Source organism: Corvus cornix, chromosome 23 (assembly GCF_000738735.6).
Source record: "Corvus cornix cornix isolate S_Up_H32 chromosome 23, ASM73873v5, whole genome shotgun sequence".
Taxonomy (NCBI): Eukaryota; Metazoa; Chordata; class Aves; order Passeriformes; family Corvidae; genus Corvus; species Corvus cornix.
The window spans coordinates 4,179,247-4,200,199 of record NC_046352.1 but is presented as its reverse complement, the minus strand read 5'-3'; the positions used below and the strand labels follow the sequence as shown (position 1 = coordinate 4,200,199).

Below are 20,953 nucleotides of genomic sequence, written 5' to 3'. Positions count from 1 at the left end.
AACGTACAAGTGAGAAAGTTTTATATCAGTGTCAGTGGAGGAACTTTGTCAGCCACACAGAAGCCTGGGCCAAGAATAAAGCAACGCCTGACTCGATAGCACTGAAAGATGGGCGGAGTCTTATTTTTCGTGGCGTTTTTGCAGGATTTTGGTATCACTTCCTCACGGATCTGTGAGGGGAGACAGCACCCACCATTCCCTCGGGCAGGTTTCCCCTCATGGAGCCATGAGGGAAGAGGAGATGGTTCCCGCCATTCCCTTGGGCAGGTTTCCCCTCACGGAGCCATGAGGGGCGATGGTTCCCGCCATTCCCTCGGGCAGGTTTCCCCTCATGGAGCCATGAGGGGCGATGGTTCCCGCCATTCCCTAAAGCAGCCAGTCCCTCACAGAGCCATGGGGAAAAGGGTGATGGCACACCAGGAAAGCTCTCCGGGGACGGGGGGAAGGCGGTGCCGCCTGCGAGGGGCGTGTGGGGCAGGGCTCTCTGTCAGACATGTGGGCAGCGACAGAGCCGGCCGCGCCTGCCCCGCGGTGGAACGGCACTGCGACAGCAGCAGCCCAGTGCCAAACAGCGACAGCGGGGGACACAGCGCACGCTCGGCGGCGCTGCCAAACGAAGATTCATTAGCGGGTCCGAGGAGGGGCAGGGCCGCTCCGGCACGCCTGCCATAAAGTGATCTGCTGGTGAAACCGCAGCAGGGACGGGACCTGCCACAACGAGATCCCCGGGACACAGCGCATGCGCGGGAGCCGGCCCGGCCGCGCGTGCTCGCGGAGGGGGAGAGGTCTCGCGCGACGGGGCGCGGCCATAGAGGGCGGTGGGCGTGGCCAGCGGCGTCGGGCCAGCGCTGCGCGTGCGCGGCCGTGAGGGAAGCGCTGGGCAGCGCCATATCCCGGCCCCCCCTCGGCGTCCCGCGCATGCGCGCTGAGCTGCTGCGGGCACCTGCGTAATAGTGATCCCCCGGTCGCGCTCGGCGGAGACCGGCCCGGGAGGACATGCTGCCAAATAGTGATCCCGAGCTGGTGGTGGTCTCCTGAGGGGGCTGCGGGGTCCGGGGGCCGTCCCCACACACCGCACCTGCCCGGGCAGCGCTCCCCGCCTCCCTCCGGCCTCCCAGCAGCGCCGCACCGCCGGCGGGGCCGCTCCTCGGGCCGCGAGGTGAGAGCGGAGGGGAAGGAGTTGGGGGGGGGGGCGGAAAGAGCGCAGGGCCTGAGGGACGAGGAGGGGGGCGGCGGGGAAAAGTTGGGGAAAAACCTGGAGCGGCGGTTCCTGGAGATCACCGGGCTGGGGGAGAGGGGCTGTGGGGTGCCTGGAGCCGGGTGAGGAAACAGGAGTGGGAGAAAGGGAAGGGGGGCCGGAGTGGGAGCGCTGGGATGAGGAGCAGCATCAGGCGGTGAGGGGTGACAGGTTGTGGCCTGGCCGGGACCGCGGAGCACATTCCCGAAGCAGGAGGGAACTTGGGCTCGGTGGGAATCAGATCCGGGATCGCCGTTCCCCAGGCGAGTGTCGGGCCTGTGGTGCTGTTTGAAGGAAATGGTGCATCATCCTGCAGTGTGGAAAGGGAAATAATTCCCTTTCCCGGGAACTGGGGCCATCCTGGAGCGGTGCTGGTGCTGCTGCAAGCATCGCCTGGATTCCTGGTGTTCTAAAGGGAGAACAGAGTGCCTGGAGTGGGAAATGGAATTGTCTGGGTCTGACAGGAGTTCTTAGAGGGGCAGGAAAATCTCAGGTGTGATGAGATTTGGTGTCAGTTCTCTCTAACTCAGCATTGATAAACGTGTTTGTATTGTGGTTCTAGAGCATCGTCCTGACATAAGGAAAAGAATCACTTTTCCCTGATTTCCTCTTTTTCTTCCCTTTCCCTTTGGACTTCTAAGTGGTGGCTTGTTGTGAAGCCCTGTGAGAGTCTGGAGAACGACACATATTTATGCTTTATAAAACAGAACTCTAAACCCTAAATTATTTAAGTAAAACATCCACCTGATTCCTCTTTCAGTGACATTTCCCAAACAGCTGCCCAGAACGATTTGGTGTCATTTTGTCCTTTGTTTTGTTGTGACCTGAAGCAAAAACAGATTTTTTTTTTTTCCCCCCTTTTTGGTACTTCGTTACGGGTGGGATTGAGCTCAAGACAGAAGTGCTTGCAGGGTGTCATCCTGTCACTGCATCAGCAGAGGACAGTAACACAAAACTGTGCCCATCAAATGGAAACTGCTCCCAGATTTGACAGCCTGATTTACTGGAGTGGAGTTACTGTTAGAAAACTACTCCTTTTCTCCCCAAAACCTCTGGGATTTGGGCACAAATACAGGTCAGGGAGAGGGGTTAAAGTGAGGGCATCACTGCCTCCCCAGCCCACCCTGAGGTGCTTAAAAAACCCCATTGTTTCTGTGCCACCATAATTCCAATTTCGTGCTGTTTTCCGGCGGAGGAGGCTCCAGCCCTGCCGATATCCCTGATAAATGTTAAACCCAGTTAACCGAGCAGCTCCTGTCCCAGTTTCCGCTGGGGCGGTGTGGGGGGAGCTCTGGGGTTAATCCGGGAGTGCAGCTGAGCCTCTCTTGGGCAGGGACTGGGAGCTGAGCTTATTCCCAGTGGGATTTTTCTGGACACCACCCCAGGCTCCAGTGACGGGCACTTCCCAGCCTCGCTCCTGGCACCCCTCGTGCCCAGCATTTCCCTGTGGGGTTCGCTGCTCCTTCCTGCCTCGCTGGGCACCTGGAAACTCGGGATCATCCCTCTCCCGAGCATTATCCCTGCCAGATCGGGCAGGGAGCTGGGAATGCTCCCGCTCCCCGTGCAGGCAGGAGCTGTTGCTGTGTTGTGGATGGCGCTGGGAGCTCCATGCGTGGAAATCTCCATGGGAATTCTGTCGGATCCCTGCTCCCCGCCCGGCTCCGGCTGGATTTGCTGCACGGGTGGAGGATTATGTAAGATCTTGCTGATTCCTCCAGCCTCGCTCTGCTGGGTTTGCTGCTCGCTACAGAGAGGAAATACAGCAAAAACCTGTCAGAAAATGGAGAACCCCCGAAATAAACAAACGAAAACGGCCGAAACCCTTTTATCGAGAGTGCTGCTCCTGGGTGCTCAGTCCAGCAGCTGCTGCTGTGAAGTGCTTGTGCCTGGAGTTGAGAGCCCTGAAATAAAAACACGTGGCCACGTGCAGAAACACCTGCTGGGGCAGGAAGCTGCTGTGGGGTTGAAGTGTTTGTACCCCCGAGGAGGCAGAGGAACTGTTGGTGCCCAAGAACTGATCTGGAAATAGATTAGGTTCTGTTGTTGGTGGTGGTGGTTTTGCCCCAGGTTGTGCTCAGACCCCCCCCATTTCACTGGGGTGGATTCTCAGAAGCTCTGTGGGCACTCTGGAATTCCCAGAAGGGTTTTTGCTGCATTAGAGGCACAAATGTCCCAGGATTTCCTCTCTGGGGCCGTTCCCACTCCTGGAGTGCACAAGGTTGGAGAATGCCCAGGGTCTGCCCCTCCTGACCTCAGCTTCCAGCCAGGAACATCCCAGGGAAGTCACTGGGGTTTGCAATGGATATTGTGGAATTTTAACCAGCAGATCTCCAGCGCTGCAGGTGTATCCTGGGAGTACTCCTGGCTTTAGGTTGGTGCCAACCTCCCCAAACCTGGCCTAAGAGTCCCAGTGTTCCTCAGCAGTAAATATTTACAGCCTGTGTGATTTAGGGTTGATTTATTTTTTCATTTACAACTCGAATTAGAGCATTAATCCCAAAGCAGGGAGAAGGCAGCGCTTTGCTGCCCGGCTCTGGAGGTGGCACCAATAGGAACAGGCATCCAGTGCCTCTGGCCCAGGCTTTTATTCCTATTGATTAAAAACATATTAAATACAGAATGTCTCAGCCACTACAATCTTTTCTTTGCTCTTTGTCTTATTAATCCAATAATCCTGGTCTTGGACAGTTGGGATATTCAAATATGGATGTAGGGGAAGGCCATAATAATTATTTTCAGAGTGTGATTAATGTGATTTTTTGATGTTAATGTAAAATTATTAAATTATGCCAGCAGACCCATCACACCTTATCAAAATCTGTGTGATATCTTGTATGGAAACACAGCCGAGGAGTTGGAAGAAGGCTGGAGGGGGAAGTTGGTTGGAATCTGGTTCCCTTCTCCTTCCTCCTCCTCGTGCTGGTGTCTCATAAGGGCAGGGAAAAGACTGAACAAAGTCACGTTGGAGATGAAGCGCTCTTCCTGCCTGGAAAAGCATTCCTGGTGCGATGGGCTGCAAGCAGGAGTTTGTTCCTACTGAGATTTCTGGATCAGGGCTGATCCATAGCCTGGGAATGAGGAGGAAACAGGGACTCAGCTCTTGGAGTAATCATTTGAAATCTGGATTTTAAGGAATCCAGGTTATCCCTGCTGCTCTCTCCCACATGAGTTCCTTTGGCCTGGCATTCGTGGTTCCAGCTCATTCCCGTTATCCCTGCTCTGGCTGTGGGGATTTTCCGGTCCTTTCCCTCAGCACTGAAGGCTGGAACTCGCTGGGGTCACTCCTGGTTCCATGGGGTCACTCCCGGCTCCGTGGGGTCATTCCCAGTTCTGTGGGGTCATTCCCAGCTCCGTGTGGTCATTCCCAGTTCTGTGGGGTCACTCCCGGCTCCGTGGGGTCACTCCCGGCTCTGTGGGGTCATTCCCAGCTCCGTGGGGTCATTCCCAGTTCTGTGGGGTCATTCCCAGTTCTGTGGGGTCATTCCCAGCTCCGTGGGGTCATTCCCAGTTCTGTGGGGTCATTCCCAGTTCTGTGGGGTCATTCCCAGCTCCGTGGGGTCATTCTTCCTCCCTTGCCCCATCCCATCCCTGCAGCTCTGCTCTTTCATTCCTTGCCCTTTTCCCCTCTTTCCCTTTCCAAACCCAACCTTCCGCTGTCCTTCCCACGGCTTTGAAGGATGCAGGGAGATAAATGAGCTTTTCCTTGTTTTCCTGCTCCAATTATCCCGTCCTGCTCCTTCTCCCCCTGCTCTGGGCTGTTCCCGGGCACTCTTTGATACTTTGCTGGCCCCAGGAGCGCCCACTCAGCTTTTGAAACTCTTAATTAAAAATCTCCTTCCTTTCCAGCCTCCCCTAGGTTACCTTTCCGTGAATAAACCTGGCTGAAAATGAATATACCCGGGAATTTCTGCTGGGTTTCTTAGCAGGGAGTTGGTTTATCGTGAGAAGCAGAAAATGAGAGATTTTTGGGCAAAAGTCCAGTCGTTTTGGGGTCTGTTCTAGGATTCCTTGTTGAGTTTCTGTGCCCACCGCTGGCAGGTGAGGTCTCAGCTCTCCCGGGGAGGTTTCCCTGCTGGGGAAGGTGGAGCTGAGCTGTGAAATCAGGAGGGGATTTTGGCAGGACAGGGTGACAAGGGAACACTTCCTGTGCTTCCCCAGAGCTGCTCTGGCTCTGCCCCTTGGATCAGATGTCTTCATCTGGAAGTGCTTGGGAATGGGGTGAGAATTGCTCTGTTTTCAGCTGTAATTTAACTCTGTCCAGAGCCAGGAGTTTGTTATTTATAGCAGAGGAGTAACAAACTCTCACCCTGTACACAGGGGGCCGTACAATAATATTTTCTGTTTTGTTTCCTGTGTTTTGATATTTCTGCCCGTGCCTCCACGTGTGTCCCTGCCTCTCCTAATCTGAATTATTTCCCAAATACTTCCCTCAAACCTCTGTGCCCGCGGTGCTTTTCCATCCAGCTCCAGTGCAGAGGTGCCAGCACTGCTGGCGAGGTGACACCTGGTGACACCTGAAGTGTCCTGAGCGGACAGGGATTTCCCTTCACCTGGGCTCAGCCTCTCCAATCCATGGAATTCTGGGCCGTGCCAGAGCAGTGATTCAGCACTTGGAGGTGGCAGGATGGATCTCAGTGACCTTTGCCGGGCCTCCCCTGTGCCTTTGCCTGCTGGGCAGGACCAGCTCCGGTTTTTCCTCCCGGGGAATTTCTGGGATGGATGTTCCCTGTCTGTCCCCTCCCGAGCTGCTGCAGCGCTCCCGGTCCCGGGGATGGCACCTGGGACAGGGATTTGGTGCCTCCCCGAGGAGTTGCACAGCTCTCTGTATTCACCTGCCCCGCAGAGCACCGGCAGAACGCTGGGACATCCCAGGCTGGGAGCGTTTTCCCGATAATGGAGAGTTAGGGAGAAGACAAGGAGGTGTTTGTGGCTGGAGGTTTCATTCCCGCCTTTTGGCCAGGGATGTGTGGAGGGGCCACAGAGTCGCTGTTTCAGAGGATTCCAAAGTTATTTTAAATTATTTTTATGTCTTTTTTTTTTTTTCCAATCCACCCCTTTAACACTTCTTAAATAAAAGTCACATTTTTTCTATTATTTCTAAGACATCAGAATACCTTGTTGTGGCAGTGAGTGAAAAGGTGTTAGTCAAGAACGAAATCACTGAAATTTACTGCAATTTTAACAGTACCACCAACAAAATCCAATTTCACGGCCGGCTCTCGCGGTTAATTTATTCATTCCCTGCGTTTTCTCCTGCTGAAGCCTTTCCATCCCTGACCATCTTGTTGCTCAGCGTGCAGACAGGTGGCCGATCCCAAAGCCCTCCCTCCTCGTCCTGGCTGCTGCTCCCGCTCGCAGGAATCCGTGTGGCAGCCGAGCGCGCGCTGCTGCGGGACACAAAGCCGGGAGCAGAAGGCTGAGCCCGGCCTCTCCCCTCTGCCAGCCCCCTCAGCCCTGGGCTCCAGCCCCGGCTCTCAGGCTGGGTTGTGTTCCTGGAAACGTTTCAGTGCCACAGCACGTTTTGGGGGTGCTTGGAGAGGAGAGAGGAGCTTTGTGTCCTGTGACGTGGAACTGCTCAAGCTGGTTTGATTTGGCCTCAGTTCTGGTGGTTTGTGTCCCTGTGGCCCCATTTCCGTGCTGGTTGTTTGGATGGTTTGTGTCTCTCTGTGCCCCCCAGGTGCAGCTGAGCTCCGTTTCCGCGCTGCCTGTGCCCTCTGCCCGATTCCAAGCTGGCGATGTCCAGGGTGCCGAGTCCCCCCCCTCCGGCAGAGATGTCCAGTGGGCCCGTGGCCGAGAGCTGGTGCTACACACAGGTCAGCTCGCCTGGGCAGGGCTGAGCTCCTGGGAACTGGGGATCTGGGATGGGTCTGGAGCCTGGTGGGTGTGCGGTTACACACAGGGGAGTTACACATAGGAGTTACACACTGCAGTTACACACAGGGAGTTACACACAGAGCAGTTGTACACACAGGGCAGTTACACAGAGGAATCACCGCAGTTACACACAGGGCAGTTACACACAGGAATCACTGCAGTTACACACAGGAATCACCGCAGTTACACACAGGGCAGTTACACACAGGAATCACCGCAGTTACACGCAGGGCAGTTACACACAGGAATCACTGCAGTTACACACAGGAATCACTGCAGTTACACACAGGAATCACTGCAGTTACACACAGGGCAGTTACACACAGGAATCACTGCAGTTACACACAGGGCAGTTACACACAGGAATCACTGCAGTTACACAGAGGAATCACTGCAGTTACACACAGGGCAGTTACACACAGGAATCACTGCAGTTACACACAGGAATCACTGCAGTTACACAGAGGAATCACTGCAGTTACACACAGGGCAGTTACACACAGGAATCACTGCAGTTACACACAGGAATCACCGCAGTTACACACAGGGCAGTTACACACAGGAATCACTGCAGTTACACAGAGGAATCACCGCAGTTACACACAGGGCAGTTACACACAGGAATCACTGCAGTTACACACAGGGCAGTTACACACAGGAATCACTGCAGTTACACACAGGAATCACTGCAGTTACACACAGGGCAGTTACACACAGGAATCACCGCAGTTACACACAGGAATCACCGCAGTTACACACAGGGCAGTTACACACAGGAATCACTGCAGTTACACAGAGGAATCACCGCAGTTACACACAGGGCAGTTACACACAGGAATCACCGCAGTTACACACAGGAATCACCGCAGTTACACACAGGGCAGTTACACACAGGAATCACTGCAGTTACACACAGGAATCACCGCAGTTACACGCAGGGCAGTTACACACAGGAATCACTGCAGTTACACAGAGGAATCACCGCAGTTACACACAGGGCAGTTACACACAGGAATCACTGCAGTTACACAGAGGAATCACCGCAGTTACACACAGGGCAGTTACACACAGGAATCACTGCAGTTACACAGAGGAATCACTGCAGTTACACACAGGGCAGTTACACAGAGGAATCACCGCAGTTACACACAGGGCAGTTACACACAGGAATCACATGCTGCAGTTACACAGGGGAGGTACACACTGCAGTTACACACAGCAATTGCAACAGTTACACACAGGGCTGTTACACTGCAGTTACACACAGGGCAGTTACACACAGAGCTGTTACACACAGCAATCACTGCAGTTACAATGCAGTTACACAGCAGTTACACACAGAGCTGTTACACACTGCAGTTACACAGCTGTTACACGCTGCCGTTACACACAGCAGTTACACTGCAGTTACACAGCAGTTACACACAGAGCCGTTATACACAGCAGTTACACAGCTGTTACACTGCCATTACACAGCAGTTACACACCAGTTACACAGCCGTTACACACAGCAATCATTGCAGTTACACAGCCGTTACACACAGCCGTTACACACCAGTTACACACACCAGTTACACACAGCAGTTACACACCAGTTACACAGCCGTTACACACAGCCATTACACACCAGTTACACAGCAGTTACACACAGCCATTACACAGCAGTTACACACCAGTTACACAGCTGTTAGACACCAGTTACACACAGCAGTTACACACCAGTTACACAGCCGTTACACACAGCCATTACACACCAGTTACACACACCAGTTACACACAGCCGTTACACACAGGGGTTACACAGCAGTTACACACAGCCATTACACACCAGTTACACAGCTGTTACACACCAGTTACACAGCCGTTACACACAGCCATTACACACCAGTTACACAGCCGTTACACACAGCCATTACACACCAGTTGCACAGCTGTTACACACCAGTTACACACAGCCGTTACACACCAGTTACACACACCAGTTACACAGCCATTACACACAGCCGTTACACACAGCCGTTACACACCAGTTACACAGCCGTTACACACAGGGGTTACACAGCCGTTACACACAGCCGTTACACACAGCCGTTACACACCAGTTACACACAGCAGTTACACAGCCGTTACACACAGCAGTTACACAGCCGTTACACACAGCCGTTACACACCAGTTACACACACCAGTTACACAGCCGTTACACACAGTCATTACACACCAGTTACACACAGCAGTTACACACAGCCATTACACAGCAGTTACACACAGCAGTTACACACCAGTTACACAGCCGTTACACACAGCCATTACACACCAGTTACACACACCAGTTACACAGCCGTTACACACAGCCATTACACACCAGTTACACACACCAGTTACACACACCAGTTACACACAGCCGTTACACACCAGTTACACACAGCAGTTACACAGCCGTTACACTCAGGGGTTACACAGCCGTTACACACAGCCGTTACACACCAGTTACACACACCAGTTACACACCAGTTACACACAGCCATTACACACCAGTTACACACACCAGTTACACACACCAGTTACACACAGCCATTACACACCAGTTGCACACAGCAGTTACACAGCCGTTACACACAGGGGTTACACACCAGTTACACCGCCCTTACACCGCCCTTACCCCAGCCCCCCGTGGCTGTCTCCCGGCAGCAGCCGCTGCTCCCCGTGCCGGGCACCGCAGGAGGAGGCGCCGGCAGCGGCCGCTGTGCCCCGGTTCCCGTTCCCGGCCCCTCTCTCAGAGCCGCCCTTTGTCCCTCTGGGCTGAGCCTAAAGCTGCTGCTCTCTCCTTGCAGATCAAGGTGGTGAAGTTCTCCTACATGTGGACCATCAACAACTTCAGCTTCTGCCGGGAGGAGATGGGGGAGGTCATCAAGAGCTCGACCTTTTCCTCTGGAGCCAACGACAAACTCAAGTGGTGAGACCCAGGGAGAGGGTTCAGCCCAGCTGGGGTGGAGTTTGGGGGCTGTGACAGAGGGAATCCATAAAAACATCGTTATCCTGCCCATGAAAGCCCTGATGCCTCAGCAGTGTTTGCACACAAACCAATATTTATCCTAAAAACATTTGTGGGACAAGTCCAGGTGAGGCCGTGAGGGTGCACAGCCCATTTCACCCTCCCAGTTCAGCCCCTCCTACTCCATGGGGTTCAAAAGTGAATTTTTCCTGCTGTGAATTCCCTTTCTGTGAATGGCAGCTTCTTGTGGCTGGGAAGAGCACAGGGATGAGGGAAGATCAATGTCCTGTCCCTGCTCCTGCCCAGGAGCTGCTCCCTCTTCAGGATGACCTCATTTGGGGCTTTTTCCTTTCCTCTAACCCTTCCTTATCTTCCCTGAGTCCTCCGGTCATTTCCAGTAGCTCATGGTGGACTTTGCTCAGAGCCTGTGTCTGCTCTGGTGCATCCATGGACTCTGATTCCTGATTTTATCCCGAGGCTGAGTGGTTCAGAACTTGGCTTTTCGGTACAAGCTGTGGGGAAGCAGCCCCTGGAAGAGCTGTATCCATGGGATACAGTGTGTGTTCCCTCCTTTGGGTGGCAGAGCTGTGCTTTCCTCGCCTGCCTTTTGTTCCTGAGTCACCTTTGTCCCCTCTGCGCTCGGCTCTCCCTGGAACATCTGGATCTGTGCGTTTTGGTCGCTGTGTGTGGGAGCTGTTCATTATCTGTCTGCTTTTTGTTCTTGGTAGATTCTGTGTCAAGTTTCAGGTCACGGAAGAGCCTCTTCCTGCCTTTTCTTCACACAGGAGGAGTTTTTCCTTTTAGCCCTGGTATTTTATTTTTTTTTTTAGGAACCACCGGCCTCCAGCAATCCCTTGTTCCCTGCAGTTGCCTCCTGTGGAATTTTATCAACCATTTCTCTCTGCATTTGTTGCACTTCCTCAAATCCATTCCCTCCATTTTATTTCTTCCACTTTCCTTTTGTGAGGATTGATATCCAGGGGGCTTTTCAGTGGTCCCAGCCGTTCTCCCTGCCCATCTCCCTGTGGATTTGTTGGGTTGCCCATAATTCCTGGGTGTTTTTCTCAGTGTGGGGATCAGCTGTAGCCCAGCTCTGCTCCTCTCACCCCTCTGTGCTTCTCTGGGGCTGTTGTTATCAGGGGTTGTTCTCAGCCCTCCTTTCCTGTGCAAACACGAAAATTCCACAGTGCCCTTCCTTTAAAGGATCCCTGAGCTGCCAGGCCCTGCTGCCGACATTCCCAATCCCCCCTTTTCCAGGTGTTTGCGTGTGAACCCCAAGGGCCTGGACGAGGAAAGCAAGGATTACCTGTCCCTGTACCTGCTGCTGGTGAGCTGCCCCAAAAGCGAGGTCAGGGCCAAGTTCAAGTTCTCCATCCTCAACGCCAAGGGAGAGGAGACCAAGGCCATGGGTGAGTGAGACCCCTCTGGGTGGGTGAAACCCCTCTGGGGATGAGCTGGACCAGGGTTTGGGTTGGCCCTGGCCCGGGTTAAGCCAGGCCTATCCTGCAGAGAGCCAGCGCGCCTATCGCTTCGTGCAAGGCAAGGACTGGGGCTTCAAGAAGTTCATCAGGAGAGATTTCCTGCTGGATGAGGCCAACGGGCTCCTGCCGGATGACAAGCTCACGCTGTTCTGTGAGGTAAGCCCTGCTCCCAGCAGCCCCAGGCACGGCTGACCCTTCCCTCACCCCGGCTTTTACGGGGTCGGGAGCGCTGCTGGATGTTCTGTGACCCCGGGATTTCACTGCTCTGTGTGTGCCTCTCTCCCCGCATGATTCATCCCTTTGCTTTTTGGCTGCTTTCTGCTCGGCTTTTCCCTGGAATGACGATGGGAATGAGGCAGGTTTGATGATCATTTCACCGTTGCTTTGGTGTTCCCATCCATCTCTTTGTGCTCCTTGATTTGGGGCTCACTTGGGATAATCACACCCCTGGATCTGCAGGGGGAACTGCCCTGCCTTGACTTGCCTGCTGAATAAAGGAGAGCTTCTCTTTATTTTCTTCAATCTGTCTGTACAGCCAAAAAAAGAAAAAAAAGTGAAAAAAAGGGAGATTTTACAGTAATCACCATTTTCTGGTCATTGTGTTTGTGTTTTTCTACATCATTATTATTTCACTTGTGCTATTCCAGGCAGAGATGCAGCCAGTTATTTCCAAACCCAGAGATTTAAGTTGAAAAACCTTAATGAGCAAACAGAAACTCTAATTTAGTGTCTTCAGAGCTTCTTCTGCCTCACTCCCATTGTCTTTTTAACTGCAAACCCCCTCCTGGAGCTGTTTTTTGCCAGAAGAGAGCAGAACAAGTTGTTCTCTCCTTGCATCTCCTGCACTGTTTTTTTTTCTCGGAGTCTTTTCTTGTGCTGTGTTTTCTTTCAGGAATAAAAGAAGGGCTTCAAAGTCCTTTGACAGCTGGGATTTTTGGTTTGTTTTTGGGGTGGTTTTTTCAGGTTTTGGCCATCGTAATCATGCACGTTTAAATGAACAAACATCTCGAGGATGTTTAATCAGCAGCAGAAATTCTTAGGGGTGGAAGGAGCCCTTCCTTGAACACAAAATGGGAGGAGAAAGGACAGAGTCAGGCATGGCAGAAACAAATCCTTACCTGGTTTGGCACCCAAGGCTGGATCCTTCTCCTCTCCTTTTTCCTTTCCTTTTTCTTTCTCTCCTCTCTCACTTCCTGCTTCCCTTCTCCTTCCCCACCCTGTGGAGCTTCCCTTGCTGTCCTTGCTCTCCCTTGGCCACTGGTCATGAACAGAACTGAAACTTAACTGGGGCTGGACAGCAAATTCAGGGAACGGCCTCACCTCTGCTTCCCTGTCAGTCACCTCCTCTATTCCTGATTCCAGCAGGGCACAATTAATCACAGAGCTTTCCTAATTGGCCTCTGCTGCAGCTGTGATTTGCCTGGTTTTAACCACGGGGTTGGTGCTGCACAGGCTCCTAACGAGGCCCTTCTGGAGGAGATTCCTCACCTTCAGAGCAGGGATTGGGAATCTGCCTCCTCCAGACCTCCCTGATTATCTGACATAAACTGGGATTTGTTTAACTTAGTCTTGAGGTGGGGTTTAATGTATTTTAGAACGCCGAGCTCTCACAGAAGGAGAAGCAGGAGGGCCTTGAGGGGTTCCCTGTGGGGTGTGTGCTGGGCTGTGGGAGCTCTGTGTGTCCCTCACTTCCCCTGGATTGGTGGCTGTTGCATTATTGATTGGGGAGGTTTCACAGTGCTGATGGAAGGAGAAACTGGGTCAGGTGTGGTGTCTGGAAAAAATCCGGAAAGAGCGAAAATCCGGTTCCACTTCCTTCAGCCAGCACCTCGTGAATCGCATGGACGTGCTGTCAGTGTGGGGCTGGGAAGGGAATCTGCTGGTGGGATTTGGGATTCGGGAGGGACACCCTGGTGCAGGGATCTCTGGAAAGGACCCTTTAAACGCGGGGAATTTCCCCCCCCCCCCGGTGCCTGAACCGAGAGCTGTGGGGTTTGCCCTGCGCTCCCTTCCCCTGTCCTGCAGGGCGAGGAGCTGCTCCAGGCTGTGTCTGAGGTTCCCCTGTGCCCCCAGGTGAGCGTGGTGCAGGACTCGGTGAACATCTCGGGCCAGAACACCATGAACATGGTGAAGGTGCCCGAGTGCCGCCTGGCCGACGAGCTGGGCGGGCTCTGGGAGAACTCGCGCTTCACCGACTGCTGCCTCTGCGTGGCCGGCCAGGAGTTCAAGGGCCACAAGGCCATCCTGGCAGGTGGGTGCTGCCCCGAGCCCTGGGATGGGGGGCACAGAGGGAATGGCATGGGAAGGAGGGAGCTTAGAGCTCATCCATGGCAGGGCCACCTTCCACGGTCCCAGGCTGCTCCAAGCCCCATCCAGCCTGGGACGCTGCCACTTCCACAGCTGCTCTGGGAATCCCATCCCAGCCCCTCCCCACCCTCACAGGGAACAATTCCTTCCCAATATCCCATCCATCCCTGCCCTCTGGCAGTGGGAAGCCATTCCCTGTGTCCTGGCCCTTATCCAGAGTCTCTCTCCTGGAGCCCCCAGTACCAAGTGCATCTCCTGGCTATGGACCAGCCCATCCAGCCTGTTCCAGAAATCACCTTTAACTCTGCCCAGTTCATGGAATCCTGGAGTGGTTCAGGTTGGAAGGGATTGAATCCCACCCAGTGCCACCCCTGCCCTGGCAGGGACTCCTCCCACTATCCCAGGCTGCTCCAAGCCCCGTCCAGCCTGGCCTTGGACACTGCCAGGGATCCAGGGGCAGCCACAGCTTCTCTGGGAATCCCATTCAGGACAGGAGACAGCAGGAGCCTGGTGGGAGGTGCTGGGAGCTGCTGAGGTGCTGGCAGGCAGCACCCAGCCCTTCCCAGAGGATTCCAGCATTCCCAACGTGTTGTGTTCCTTCCTTCCTTCCTTCCCAGCGCGGTCCCCAGTGTTCAGCGCCATGTTCGAGCACGAGATGGAGGAGAGCAAAAAGGTGAGAGCTGAGGGAGGGGAATTCCTCCAGCAGGGAATGCCCTGCTCCGAGGATTCCTGTGAATCCTGGGACTGCTCCTCTCCCACGGGGTGCACCTCTCTGCTCCGGAAGGGAGGAGGAAAAGAGGGATCCGGGATCAACTGTCCCCTTGTTCCCTTGGGGGAGAGGCTGGGAGGGAACAGGGAGAAGTAGAGAATGGGGGATACAACTTGGAGTTGTTCTTACTCCATCCACATCTTTTCTTTTACTCTCCTCCTTTCCCCCCTCCTTTCCCCTCCTTTTTTCCCCCTTTTTTTCTGCAAGTTCAACTCCTTGTAACTGATTTCCCTCTGCCACTGAGGGGGTTCGGGGTAGAAGGAGCCCCTGAGCCTCTGGGCAGACCCTAAAAGGCTCCATTTTCCCGTTGCAGAACCGCGTGGAGATCAACGATGTGGAGCCCGAGGTGTTCAAGGAGATGATGTGTTTTATTTACACTGGGAAGGCCCCAAACCTGGACAAGATGGCTGATGACCTGCTGGCAGCTGCTGACAAGGTAAACTTGGGATTCAGGGATGCTGAGGAAGCTGGGAATGCCCTGGGATTTCCTTTCCACGGTGCTCCTGGTGCCCTGGGATGGGCAGGTTCCTTGGATTGGGGAAACCTGGATGTGCTGGAAAACACCTGGACCATCAGATTGACAGAGAGCACACCTGGAGCTGCACAGCTGGAGATCCATCAGGAATTTCTGTCTCCTCTGCTCATTTTTAAGCATTTTTGAAGCTTCCAGAGGACTCTGCTGTAGATCTTCCTGTTAAACCATCAGGAATTTTTGCTCTGCTGCTCATTTTTAAGGATTTTTGGAGCTCCCAGAAGAGCCTGCTCAGCATGATCCGAGCTGGGCTGAGAAGACAATCGCAGAGCGGACCCAGGGATGTTTTTCCATGTGGTTATTCCCAAATCCCCGGAGCAGCGCTGAGTCTGGACAAACAGTTCTCCTCCTGCTCTGCCTCCTGTCAGCCTGAGGCTCTGCAAAGCAGGGCTGGGAAGTGGTGTTGGTTTTCCTGCTGCAGTGCCAGTCCCTGCTGTTCCTGGGAGCTGCTGGAATTCCCTGTGGAGCTGCTGGAATTCCCTGGGGCTCTGCCCCCTCCCCTTTGCAGCTCCAGGGATGGGAGTGAGAGCTCTGCTGGCCCTGTTAACCCCTGAAAATCCCTGATTTTCAACCCAAACTATTCCCTTTTTCTTCTTTTTTCCCTTAAAAGTGACTCAGTGCTGGGGAAGGATCCAGTCTGGAGCCCAAATCCTGGATTTATCCCTGGAATAGCTCTGCAGTTCAGGATCCCCCCCTGCCCTGCCCTTGGGACTGAGAGCCCAGTGCAGTCTCTGGAATCCCGGGATTCTGCCCTGCTCCTGGAATCCTGGGATTCTGCTGGGCCAGGGGATCTGGGGCTGGGGGTGACCCTTTGTGACCCCTCGTGTCCATCCCAAGGTGAGAGGGGAAAAGCCCCATTCCAGGCAGGACCGAGGTGGGACTCAGAGCCAGGAGCTTCAGGGGCTGGGCACAGCCATGGCCACATTAATTCAATATTGAAAGGGATTGACTGAGAACTCCCAGCCTCCTTCCAGGAGGAGCAGCACATGAAGGGCAGGGAGAGCTTTAATTTGGACTTTCCTGCCTTTTAACGCAGCTTTGCTTTCCCTTTGCAGCTCATTGTGTGTCTGTTAAAAGCAGGAATAAAAAACTCCTCCGTGCAAGCCCATAAAGCAGCCGGTATTTACCCAAGGGACTGAAGCAGCTCCTTCTGAGCTCTCCCGTCTCTTAGGAAAAAGCTGTAATTAGCCCAAAACCAAACCAAAATTCAGCTCCCCCAGCCCAGGAGCTCCCAGTGCAGGAGGCTGTGGGGAGCTGGGGTGGAATTAAAGAGTGAGAAAGGGGCAATGCTGCTGCTGAGAGCCCTCCGTGGCCACTTTGGGCCAACCGTGCAATTAAAAATGAGTTATTTGTAGCAAAAATGGAACTAAAAAATGGATACATGGAGGAGAATATTCCATCTGCAGCAGGAGAAGTGCCCGGCTTTATTTGTTACGTTTGGAGGCACTGACAGGCAATTATCCAAACTAATGGCTGCCCCAAGAAGCTGCTTTATTTATTGAGATGGATTAGCAAAGAAATTCGATTTGCCCTCTCAATTTGCAGGGCAAACTGAGTGCTCTGCCTCTGTTACCAGCCCGGCTTCAGGGGGAAATGGGGTTCACAACCTGGAATTCCTCGTTTAAATCCGGTCATGATGGGGGAAATCTCAGTGAGAACCTAAAGCCGACTCGATCGATCGATCAATTTACAGTGACAGAGCTGATCCCGTGGCAGAGGTCCCACCAGCTCAGGGCACAGAACATTCCTGGGATGCAAACCCAGGGGCTGCTCCGAGTTTGTTCCTGAAGTGGAGGAGCACAACTGGAGGGTTCCCATCCCCCTCAGGTGTTCCCTGCTGGAATTCCCAGTTTTCGTTCCCCGTGTTCCCTGGAAAGGCTGAAGGTGATGGGTGAGGGTGCCCTGGGCAGTGCCCAGGTGTAATTCCCAGTTTTTATCCCCAGTATGCCCTGGAGAGGCTGAAGGTGATGTGTGAGGATGCTCTGTGCAGTAACCTGTCCGTGGAGAACGCGGCCGAGATCCTGATCCTGGCTGACCTGCACAGCGCGGACCAGCTCAAAACCCAGGCCGTGGACTTCATTAATTAGTGAGTGATTACTGCAGCAGGGACCAGCCCTTCCCTTTCCTTTCCCCTTTCCCTTCCCCTTCCCTTTCCCCTTCCCTCTTTCACTGCTCACTCCAAACAAACCACGGTTGGACTTGGTGATCCCAAGGATCCTTCCCAGCCTCCAGGATTCCAGGATTTGTTGTTCAATGTTCCCTGTTAGCAGCAGTCCCCAGCTCCTGAGCTGGCTGTGCAGAGAAGGTTCTCCTCTGTTGGTTTTGGGTTGTCTCCCTGTGATCCATGATTTATCCAGCATTCCACACCTGGCGTTGCCCCAGATCCAGCTCAGCCTTGTCCTCTGGGGTTGTCCAGAGTGGGAACGGCCTGGGAGCTGCTCTGGAGTTTCCTGGGATGACCAGAACTTACAGGCAGGACAGGATCAGGGAATTCTGATGCTGGGATCATCCTGGAAGTGTCCCAGGCCAGGCTGGGAGCAGCCTGGGATAGTGGGAGCTGTCCTGCCCATGGAGCTGGGTGAGCTTTAAGGTCCTTCCACCCCAAAGTGTTCCATGATTTGATGCTGAGGGATTGATTCCAGCTCTGAATCCAGCAGCAGATGGAAAATCCCTGCCAAGCTTTAATAAATGGAACATTTCTGTCACTCGGTGCAGCTCTTCCAGTGCTTTTTATATTGATTTAAACCATTCCTGTGCTGAGAGCCGGGGGGATGAGCTCCGTGTTCTGCCATCCCACCTGGAGCCTGCTGGAGCTTTTCCTGCTTAAATCCAAGCCCAAAATGGTGCCAAACCCCTCAGACACCTGACAGAGCTCCAGGAGGAGGAACCCCCGAGTTCCTCAGGCCTGTGGGAAGGACCTGTAGGGCTGCTCCCGTTTTCCCGGCCCCTGATCCCACTTTGTTCCCTGTTATCACAGTCCCTATTCCCGGTTTGTTGCCCCATTATCCCAGTCCTAAATCCCGGTTATCTCCCCATTCTCCTGGTCCCTAATCCCAGTTTTCTCCCCATTCTCCTGGTCCCTAATCCCGGTTTGTTCCCTGGTTCTCCTGGTCCCCAATCCCGGTCTGTTCCCGGTTATCCCAGTCCCTAATCCCGTTTTTCCCCTGCGTTGCAGCCACGCCTCGGACGTGATGGAGACGTCGGGCTGGAAGTCCATGGTGGTGTCCCACCCACACCTGGTGGCCGAGGCCTATCGCTCGCTGGCCTCGGCGCAGTGCCCGTTCCTGGGCCCGCCCCGCAAGCGGCTGAAGCAATCCTAAACCCCGCCCGCCCTCATCCCGAGCTTTTCTGGAAGCGGCCCCAGCTGCTGCTGCCGCTGCTGCCCAACCCTTGACCACCGGGGAGCCGGCGAAACCTGTGGAGCTTGGACTCTGTTGTTGGGGGGAAGAGGCTGCTCCGTGTGACATCCAGACTTTGTCCAACAGCACCGAGAAACTTTGGGAAAAGGGGGGAGGGTGGGCTCTGGGGCTGTTCCTGCGATTCCCTGTGTCTGTGTGTTCCCTTGCACCCGGCTCCAGGCTCGGGATCTGGCGCCGTTCCCCCGGGATTCCCGGCCCCGGGGCTCTGTGTGTGTGGGATGCTGGGGCAGGAGGACATTGCTCGCTTTGGGAGGAGTGAAGGCAGAAGTTCCAGCGAGGTTTTGGGAAGGAAATCCCCGACAGGAGCTCCAGGAGTATTTATGGCAAACGTTCCGCGAGTCCTTGCGGCCGAGCCGAGCGCTGGACGTGCGTGTGCCCCCTCTGCCCGCAGCAAGGAGATGAATTTGCTCTGTTTTAGCACTTGTGTGTCCACTGCAAACAGAAAAAATGGTTCAAAACCCCCTTTTTCTATAAAATCTCAGCTCGGAGCGCGAGGAGCACTGAGGGCTGTGCTTGGAGAGGACTGCAGACCCCTCGCGCCGAGAGCGACACCGACGGTTTCTGTTCGAAATATTGTGGGAAAAGTTTCTGGCATTTTCCCCTGCTTTATTTCCCCTTTCCTCCTTCTTTTTTTAACAAAAAAAAATAACCCCAACCCCCCCCCCCCCCCCCCCAGGATGAATTTTGTTGTTGCTGAAGGCTGCGTGCGACGTCCCTGAGTTGCTCCATGATTCTTACACTGTTTGTACCTGGTGTGGCTGTCTGGAGCCAGCCCTGTTCCTTTCTATTCCGTCACTTCTTACAGCAGAGATGTTTCAATAGCTGGGAATTCTTTTTGGGTTTTTTGTTTTTTGTTTTTTTTTTTTTCTTTTGGAAAATATAAATAATTCCTATTTTGTACCGTGTGGTATCTCTGGCCTTTTCTTTTTGTTGGTGTTTTTGAATTGTCTCCTTTTTAAGCCCTCTCAGCCTCAGGTTCTCCTCAGTCTGCTGTGCCCTGCTGTTCCTGGAAGCCACGGGAGGTTTTTTGGGAATGTTGCACAGGGAATTTCAGTACAAATCTGTTGTTTCTCCTTGCAGGTGAGGCCAAAATTCCGGAGTTTTTAATGATTCCTGCGTGGTTCCAGCCCGAGGTCCTTCCTTTCAGCTGCAGCTCTCTGGAGGTGAGGAGGGAGAGCAGGACAGTCCTGGTGGAGTTCAGGGTGGCTGGGACAAGGGCCAGCACCTGGGAACGTGGGGATGAGCCCCAAATCCCCTGGGAAGGGAATGGGAGCAGAGCCAGATGGATTTGAGCCTAAACTGCCGGGGCTGAGCCGGGCGTGGATCCCAGGGAACCACCTGGGGTGGATCGGGGATCTGCTGTCCCGGATTTTCCATTCCTGGAGGAAGGAGAGTTCCTCTCCCTCCTTCTCCCACCCCCGAGGGCTCCGTGGATCTCATCCCTGATTCCCCCAGGAACGGCTCCCTGGACCCCTGAATTCCCCAGGAGCAGCTCCCTGGCTCAGTTTTCCATCCTCTCCAGCTCCATCCTGCTGCCCCAAATCCCTTCACTTCTTCCTGAAGCCCTTTTTTGGAGTTCATTTCATACGAAGACGTTTAATTAGAGAGGGTTTGGTTGGGGTTGGTTTGTTCTTCCCTGACCTGCTGCCCACTTGGCTGCTCGGCTGCGATTCCAGGCCCAGGCTGCGGGAAATTTGGCAATTCCAGATTCTTGGGTGTGTTGGGTTTCAATTTAATTCGAATATAAATTTAATTTTAATTTCATTTCATTTAAAGCTGGGGGAGGGGGTTTGCTATGGAGGCACGAAAAGGGGGAGAGACCTCCCTGAGTGGGGCAGGAAAAGAACAGGGGAAAGGAACTGGGAGAGAAGAGGGGAAAATAGAAGAGCAGCACATGGAAAAGTTGGGGAAATAAATTGCCAGGGCCTGGAAGGCTTTTGGAAAATAAACAGGATAAACAAAGCAGGAGCAGCTCCGTAGGATTGGGCTTTTTGAAGTTTCCTGGGCAAAGCGTGGGCAGGGAAACTCAGCCCAGTTCTGGTTCCAGAGGAATTCGGGATTTGGCTTCTCCCTCTGTCAGATTCCATCCCTGGGACTGAATTATTGAAATCCCTGGAGGAATTGTGTTAATTGAGAGAGAAGATTGGGAAGGGCTGGGGAGGGGAGAGCAATTACGGCATCGGAGGGGGAGAGACGGGATCAAGAGCTGCTCCTGGAATTATTGAACAGCGGGAAAGGCGAGGATTTCATCCAGCTGGTGGGGGATAAACTGGGTGAACTGGGCAAACTGGGACAGCCAGTCCAGAGCAGGAATGAGGTCCTGGCGTCCCTCTGGAATATT

At 53.9% G+C, this 20,953-nt stretch overlaps 1 protein-coding gene across 1 annotated transcript; it reads left to right on the top strand.

The window, feature by feature from the left end:
* The first annotated feature begins 846 nt into the window (after positions 1-846).
* LOC104683624 (speckle type BTB/POZ protein) lies at positions 847-19,522 on the top strand. The gene is made up of 10 exons (XM_039564641.1): positions 847-1,159; positions 6,915-7,050; positions 9,944-10,065; positions 11,362-11,513; positions 11,614-11,741; positions 13,659-13,836; positions 14,510-14,565; positions 14,975-15,097; positions 17,137-17,279; positions 18,369-19,522. Exons 2-10 carry the CDS (start codon positions 6,973-6,975, stop codon positions 18,511-18,513), a joined length of 1,125 nt encoding a protein of 374 aa, XP_039420575.1. The 5' UTR covers positions 847-1,159; positions 6,915-6,972; the 3' UTR covers positions 18,514-19,522.
* Positions 19,523-20,953: the final 1,431 nt, after the last annotated feature.

What these genes read in the sequence shown, in the direction of transcription:
- LOC104683624 (XM_039564641.1), top strand. Translation starts at nt 6,973, where the DNA reads ATGTCCAGGGTGCCGAGTCCCCCCCCTCCGGCAGAGATGTCCAGTGGG. An exon ending in CCACAAGGCCATCCTGGCAG is followed by an intron (nt 13,837 to 14,509) that starts GTGGGTGCTGCC and finishes CTTCCTTCCCAG; the next exon opens with CGCGGTCCCCAGTGTTCAGC. An exon ending in TGCTGGCAGCTGCTGACAAG is followed by an intron (nt 15,098 to 17,136) that starts GTAAACTTGGGA and finishes TTTTATCCCCAG; the next exon opens with TATGCCCTGGAGAGGCTGAA.